General features: G+C 38.9%; 1 protein-coding gene across 1 annotated transcript; it reads right to left on the minus strand.

Annotated features, from left to right (window-relative positions):
* Positions 1-387: 387 nt before the first annotated feature.
* LOC139542506 (THAP domain-containing protein 3-like) lies at positions 388-8,079 on the minus strand. The gene is made up of 4 exons (XM_071348004.1): positions 7,835-8,079; positions 7,531-7,726; positions 7,196-7,327; positions 388-941 (listed from the first exon to the last, which is right to left on the minus strand). The coding sequence occupies exons 1-4, from the start codon at positions 7,903-7,905 to the stop codon at positions 678-680; spliced, it is 663 nt and encodes a 220-aa protein (XP_071204105.1). The 5' UTR covers positions 7,906-8,079; the 3' UTR covers positions 388-677.
* Between the last annotated feature and the right edge of the window lie 5 nt (positions 8,080-8,084).

The following is an 8,084-nucleotide window of genomic DNA, read 5'->3' on the forward strand; positions in this document are numbered from 1 at the left end:
CCCCACCTTCTGTATGGTTTGAACTGTCAGAGATCAATGTATCTACTGACATGGTTGCCCAATAAGGCTATGTCATCTGGGTGTCCTGTGCCTGACAGGTCAGTGAATAGTACAAGGCTGACCTGACTCTGATAACATCACATACTGTACTTAAAGTACAGAAAAAAACAGGCATGAGATGTAGGCCTATATTCAGTTATGTAACTTGAGTGGTTTATTGACATGAACATCTAATGCATTTACACTTTAGTTCTAGGGAATGTATAAGAAAATGTATGTGTTCATGAAATGGTATTTTTTAAATATATATATTAAAAACATTCAGGTCATGTTTGTAAAGGCCTGCATGTGCAGATGTCAATGGAATATTTTTCAACTTCATTTGTGTTTTAATCCTTGATTGATTTTAATTCAGGAATAAAAACTCAGTCCAGGAAGGTCACTTTAAACTCTTGGGGAAAGTATACTATATTATCTAAAGAATGGTTTTGCAGATGGCAGCAAGATGGATCTGGCTGCAAAGCTTTCCAAAATAAATATTTTACACTCATTGACCAAGATGAAATTGGAAAAAGTCTTGTCTTCAAGACTATGTTTTCAGAAGAGGATCAGCAAATTTATTTAACTCCTTGTGTTCCAATACAAAATAGCTTTCCAATAAAACCAATGTCAATGTGTCAGCTGATATCATTCACAGCTATCCTCTGTACACTTGGCCATATAGATACTTTACCAGCAGCCCTGGCCAGATTCTGCCAGCTGCGTAGACTTGACAACTCGGAGCGTGCTGCCTTCAATTTAAACCGCATCTTGTTGATCAGCTGGCTCTTCATTTGTAACCTTCTGTTGAGCCATTTGTTGGTATCCAAGGCTTTGAATAGCTGGGCCTTCACTCCACATGGGTCGGACAGCGAGTAACTGTGATCGAAGATGACAACATGCTAAATAAAGAATAAAGAAAATCAGTTGTGACTGATAAAGAATAATTTCAGGTGTTTAGATTCAATGTGATAGTGCATAAATGTATGTAACAACCCTATGGCTCAGTCTCAAACCATACAGAATACAATGTTGCACAAGACTCACATAGAAGTTGAGTATTAGAAGACTGACTGGGCAGGGTAAAGACTAACTGAGAATTCTCAACTTCAAGATATACATAATGTCACATCTCGGTGGAGTTGAGTGGCAATTAGTTTTGGCCAATGTTGTGTATTAACCCTGGATTGCTGATGCTTGGCCATTGAGTGGCTTTGAATCCACCGGTCAGTCAAATTGGCACTCCCCAGTATGAACAGTCCTCCATAGGAATTACTGGAATTTCAATTAAATGTTACATGTATTTAAGTATTGTTTTGTTGTAGTGGGGACAGTAACATTAGTACTATAAAAAATACTTGAAGGAAAATGTTTTATATTTTTATGTTAAGCTAACAATATAATTTAAAAGTATGCGTTAAGGTGTCTGTAATAGAATAAATGTGTCAAAACAAATGTAGACATTAACAAATGCATTTCTATTGATGGGTTTGCTAACAACTACACTAAAACGATGTGTGCGCTTCCATGGGGCAGAAGTCAGTGTGTTGTGATTCTGCATGGCCAAGTTGCTAGCAAGAATGACAAATTGCCATGTAAGTGGCTCGTTTCATCTTGTTCTTGATACCATGTCTTGTTTTGAGGTGTTTTGACTGATTTCATGTCAATGCTAATATGGCTCAAATTCTCTATCTACACTGAACAAAAATATAAAACGCAATATGTAAAGGGTTGGTCCCATGAGCTAAAATAAAAGATCCCAGAAATGTTTCATTAGCACAACATTTTTATTTTTCTACATCCCTGCTAGTGAGCATTTCTCCTTTGCCAAGATAATCCATCCACCTGACAGGTGTGGCATATCAAGAAGCTGATTAAACAAGATCGTTACACAGGTGCACCTTGTGCTGGGGACAATAAAAGGCCACAGATGTCTCAAATTGAGGAGGTGTTTCCAGATAATTTAATGCTTATTTCTCTACCATTAGCAGCCCGTTTTAGAGAATTTAGCAGTACAGTGCATTCGGAAAGTATTCAGACCCCTTGACTTTTTCCACATTTTTTTACATTACAGCCTTATAAAATGTATTAAATTTTAAAAAATGGCCTCATTAATCTACACAAAATACCCCATAATGACAAAGCAAAAATTGGTTTTTAGACATTTTTGCAAATGTATAAAAATTAAAAACAGATACCTTATTTACATAACTATTCAGACCCTTTACTATGAGACTCAAAATTGAGCTCAGGTGCATCCTGTTTCCATTGATCATCCTTGAGATGTTTTACAACTTGATTGGAGTCCACCTGTGGTAAACTCAATTGATTAGACATGATTTGGAAAGGCACACACCTGTCTATATATGGTCCCATAGTTGACAGAGCATGTCAGAGCAAAAACCAAGCCATGAGGTTGAAGAAATTGTCCGTAGAGCTCTAACTGAGCAATCGGGGGAGTAGGATGTTGGTCAGGGAGGTGACCAAGAATTCCATAGTCACTCTGACAGAGCTCCAGAGTTCCTCTGTGGAGATGGGAGAACCTTTCAGAAAGACAAGCATCTCTGTAGCACTCCACTAATAAGGCGGAGTGCTACAGAGTAAAAGGCACATGACAGCCTGCTTGGTTTTCCAAAAGGCACCTAAAGGACTCCGACCATGAGTATCAAGATTCTCTGTTCTGATTAAACCAAGATTGAACTCTTTGGCCTGAATGCCAAGCGTCACGTCTAGAGGAAACCTGGCACCATCCCTACGGTGAAACATGGTGGTGGCAGCATCATGCTGCGGGGATGTTTTTCAGGGACTGGGAGACTGGTCAGGATCGAAGGAAAGATGAATGGAGCAAAGAACAGAGATCCTTGATGAAAACCTGCTCCAGAGCATTCAGGAACTCAGACTGGGGAGAAGGTTCACCTTCCAACAGGACAACGCAGGAGTGGCTTCGGGACAAGTCTCGATCGAACATCTCTGGAAAGACCTGAAAATAGCTGTGCAGCGACGCTCCCCATCCAACCTGACAGAGCTTGAGAGGATCTGCAGAGAAGAATGGGAGAAACTCCCCAAATACAGGTGTGCCAAGCTTGTAGCATTTTACATTTACATTTAAGTCATTTAGCAGACGCTCTTATCCAGAGCGACTTACAAATTGGTGCATTCACCTTATGATATCCAGTGGAACAACCACTTTACAATAGTGCATCTAACTCTTTTAAGGGGGGGGGGGGGGGGTTAGAAGGATTACTTTATCCTATCCTAGGTATTCCTTAAAGAGGTGGGGTTTCAGGTGTCTCCGGAAGGTGGTGATTGACTCCGCTGACCTGGCGTCGTGAGGGAGTTTGTTCCACCATTGGGATGCCAGAGCAGCGAACAGTTTTGACTGGGCTGAGCGGGAACTGTACTTCCTCAGAGGTAGGGAGGCGAGCAGGCCAGAGGTGGATGAACGCAGTGCATCATACCCAAGAAGACTCAAGGATGTAATCGCTGCCAAAGGTGCTTCAACAAAGTATTGAGTAAAGGGTCTGAATACTTATGTAAATGTGATATTTCATATATATATATATTTTTAGTTATTTAATACATTTGCAAAAAAATACCTGTTTTTGCTTTGTCATTATGGGGTATTGTATATAGATTGAGGGGAAAAAACTAATTCATCCATTTTAGAATAAGGCAATAACGTAATAAAATTTGGAAAAAGTCAAGGGGTCTGAATACTTCCCGAATGCACTGTATATCTAACCGGCCTCACAACTGCAGACCACGTGCAACCACGCAAGCCCAGGACCTCCACATCTGGCTTCTTCACCTGCGGGATCATCTGAAACCAGCCACCTGGACAGCTGATAAAACTGGATTTGGACAAGCACAACCAAATAATTTTTGCACAAACTGTCAGAAACCTTCTCAGGGAAGCTCATCTGCGTGCTCGTCGTCCTCACTAAGGTCTTGACCTGACTGCAGTTCGGCGTAGTAACCAACTTCTGTGGACAAATGCTCACCTTCGATGGCCACTGGCACGCTGGAGAAGTGTGCTCTTCATGGATGAATCCCGGCTTCAACTGTACTGAGCAGATGGCAGACAGCGTGTATGGGGTGGTGTGAGCGAGCGGTTTGCGGATGTCAACGTTGTCAACAGAGCCCCATGGTGGGGTTATGGTATGGGCAGGCATAAGCTATGGACAACAAACACAACTGCATTTTATCGATGGCAATTTGAATGCAGATACCATGACGAGATCCCGAAGCCCGTTGTCGTGCCGCCGCCATCACCTCATGTTTCAGCATGATAATGCACTGCCTCATGTCGCGAGGATCTGTACACAATTCCTGGAAGCCGAAAATGTCCCAGTTCTTACATGCCCTGCATACTCACCAGACATGTCATTCATTAAGCATGTTTGGGATGCTCTGGATCTGATGTTACCAATGCATCAGGGTAGCGTTCCTTTTCAAAGCTGGGTCTTGTCAAAAACAGACTGAGATCAACGATGAGACAGGAAAGACTGAACCCTTTGAATCTTATGGCTCTTGAGAATTATGTACTCAGGGCACTTGATTTTAAGGACATAGTTGCAGATTTTGCTGCTTGGAAAATGAGGAAGAAATAATTTTAAGGTAAACCATGATTAAACTTTATGTATTAAATGAATGTACTGCATAAGACCTAATGCTCGTCCACTGGAGATGGCAGGAGAGGCTCTGTCCAGCCAGCTGGCAGAGGCCGCGCTCTTGTTTTCTTTGCGAAGGCTGTGCAAATGGTAACTGTCCATGGTTCTCCTGAATCAATAGTGGGACCATTCTGTGTAGCGTAGGACATACAACGGTTTGTTATATACTGTATGTTTTGTGGACTTTACAGGATAGACATTACTCTCTGGTTTTAACCGTGATGATTATGAAACAGAAATGGACAAATGTTATGCTTTACTGTGCTGTATTTTAGCCTAGGCCCTATTTCATTTGTTTATTTAGAGAAGACACACGCCTATAATCCCGTGCATAAAGTAAATTTAATTAAAATTGCCAAAATTAAATACTCTAATCCTGTCTATACATAAATACAATCATTGAAATTAGGCTACTAAAGCATGATTTGGCCACAGAGGATCATTAGCTTCTTTTTTTTTTAAGTGGATTATTCTAAATCGCCTACAGTCAGAAGGAAAGGCAGCGTGCACAATAATGGGCAGATTATTGTTGAGTTGCGACTGTCAGTGAAAAGTAGAAGCCCAGCCAGGCATATCGCAATATTTCAAAATACAATTGCGGGAAAACATAGTTTGGAAAACAAATGGTATTGCTGTAAAGAGAAGGCAATAAAAATACTAATGTCTTTTAGTTATCAAAATTCTCAACTTAATTGAGCGAACAACAGAATAGCATATATTATTGGCACCAGTGGAGAGCATTGGCAAATTCTTAACATTGCAAATTCGTAACATATAATACGAATTGTAATTCCTAACATATATGAAATGGGTGATGGACATCCACAAATGAATAAACGCCATACGAAACGTAACATATCATTCTAAATTGAGTGTCTCGGATTTAAGTACAGAATAATACGACCTGGTTGGTGTCTCCCTTTCTTGTAGGCCTATTAATTGGACAACATTGCTTTTATAGATATGTTTGTCAGTGTCAGCAAAGTAGGCTACCTTTGTCTATTAAAAAATATTTGTAATCTCTCACTTCACACTGACTGTAGAATCACTTTGATTGACAGACAGTAACAACAAGCTTCACATGTGAAACATGTGTAGGCTATGTAATGATCTATCCTTGTAGACTATGTAATGATCTATCCTTGTAGGCTATGTAATGATCTATCCTTGTAGACTATGTAATGATCTATCCTTGTATACTATGTAATGATCTATCCTTGTAGACTATGTAATGATCTATCCTTGTAGACTATGTAATGATCTATCCTTGTAGACTATGTAATGATCTATCCTTGTAGGCTATGTAATGATCTATCCTTGTAGACTATGTAATGATCTATCCTTGTAGACTATGTAATGATCTATCCTTGTAGGCTATGTAATGATCTATCCTTGTAGACTATGTAATGATCTATCCTTGTAGACTATGTAATGATCTATCCTTGTAGACTATGTAATGATCTATCCTTGTAGACTATGTAATGATCTATCCTTGTAGACTATGTAATGATCTATCCTTGTAGACTATGTAATGATCTATCCTTGTAGACTATGTAATGATCTATCATTGTAGGCTATGTAATGATCTATCCTTGTAGGCTATGTAATGATCTATCCTTGTAGGCTATGTAATGATATATCCTTGTAGGCTATGTAATGATCTATCCTTGTAGGCTATGTAATGATCTATCCTTGTAGACTATGTAATGATCTATCCTTGTAGACTATGTAATGATCTATCATTGTAGGCTATGTAATGATCTATCCTTGTAGGCTATGTAATGATCTATCCTTGTAGGCTAAGTAATGATCTATCCTTGTAGGCTATGTAATGATCTATCCTTGTAGAATATGTAATGATCTATCCTTGTAGGCTATGTAATGATCTATCCTTGTAGGCTATGTAATGATCTATCCTTGTAGGCTATGTAATGATCTATCCTTGTAGGCTATGTAATGATTTATCCTTGTAGACTATGTAATGATCTATCCTTGTAGGCTATGTAATGATCTATCCTTGTAGACTATGTAATGATCTATCCTTGTAGACTATGTAATGATCTATCCTTGTAGGCTATGTAATGATCTATCCTTGTAGACTATGTAATGATCTATCCTTGTAGACTATGTAATGATCTATCCTTGTAGGCTATGTAATGATCTATCCTTGTAGACTATGTAGCAATGTCACATTGATAATTTTCTCTCATTTTAGACCAAGTCTTTTCATTGTTAAAATAGGCCTAGGCTATATTTTTTTCTCTCAAATGAATACTCTTCCAAGTAATTTAATACAATCATCTGTTTGGATATTCAAATAACCATGCCCATCCCTACTTGTTACCTTTATAAATATAAATTATTTAACGCTTACTGTGTACTTGTGCTTGTCCTGACAGAGTTGTGAGTGGGAATTGGAATCTCTTTGCCACTCAACTCCATTGTATCGTGCGTAGTTGAGAATTCTCAGCTAGGTAAAAGCTCACTTTCTTGTTGCCCTCTGCAGATTTGGATAGAAGTCTCTCTTCTGGGTCCAGGTCATTCTGTGTTTCCATCTTTTCTTGGGACACACTGACACCCTTTGGAAGCAGTTTGAGCCTTTTTCCTGACTTTCTTTTCTAGTAATAAAATAAAACCATTAGTTAATAGCCAATAATCAAATCAAATTTTATTAGCCAGTTAGAAAACATTTTTTTGGGATGACAGAAGTTCTCTTACATGCACACACAGAAAAAGTTAGGCTAATGCACATTCATTAGATACCTAAAATGTTTGGAAAAGGTACGAATCCAAAACATGCTGATGAAATGAGTAGGCCTACCTTAGAATTTGGTGGTGGAAATGTAAAAAGGGTGGGTACAGCGTTCCACAGCAGGTTTTTGCGGTTGCCTAAGCCACTGAAACAATCCGTAGTAAAATGAAGGGAGCAGATGACCATGTGTTTCTTTGGATAAAAGTCATCTCGGCATATGTTATCCAGCCATTGTCTAAATACAGTTGGTTTGCTGAAAGGAAATCTGTAGAAATAAGATATGTTATACAGTGAATTGAGTGAAATCAACATACAATAATGTAAAAATATATATGGTAATTGCATTGCGTTTTATTCAAACAATATAACTAACCTGTGAAAAGTAATTTCTGTATGTTTGCTGTACCTATTGGTACAGTTATATGCAGAACAACTTTTCGGCATGATATTGCCCCGAACTAAGATGGCGGTCGACGGTCGTCGCCCCTCAGTAAATCAAAAGAGTCATCATACCAAATATGGTGGATAAATGAAGCGTTTATCATTGAAAACATGGTTCCGGGGTGGCTATGCGATATAAACTGTGGTCTGGTCTAATGTATATGAACCAGAAAAAAACGAGG

This window comes from Salvelinus alpinus, chromosome 17 (assembly GCF_045679555.1).
Source record: "Salvelinus alpinus chromosome 17, SLU_Salpinus.1, whole genome shotgun sequence".
NCBI lineage: Eukaryota > Metazoa > Chordata > Actinopteri > Salmoniformes > Salmonidae > Salvelinus > Salvelinus alpinus.

What these genes read in the sequence shown, in the direction of transcription:
- LOC139542506 (XM_071348004.1), bottom strand. Translation starts at nt 7,905, where the DNA reads ATGCCGAAAAGTTGTTCTGCATATAACTGTACCAATAGGTACAGCAAA. An exon ending in ACAGAAATTACTTTTCACAG is followed by an intron (nt 7,727 to 7,834) that starts GTTAGTTATATT and finishes TTATTTCTACAG; the next exon opens with ATTTCCTTTCAGCAAACCAA. An exon ending in TTCCACCACCAAATTCTAAG is followed by an intron (nt 7,328 to 7,530) that starts GTAGGCCTACTC and finishes TTTTATTACTAG; the next exon opens with AAAAGAAAGTCAGGAAAAAG.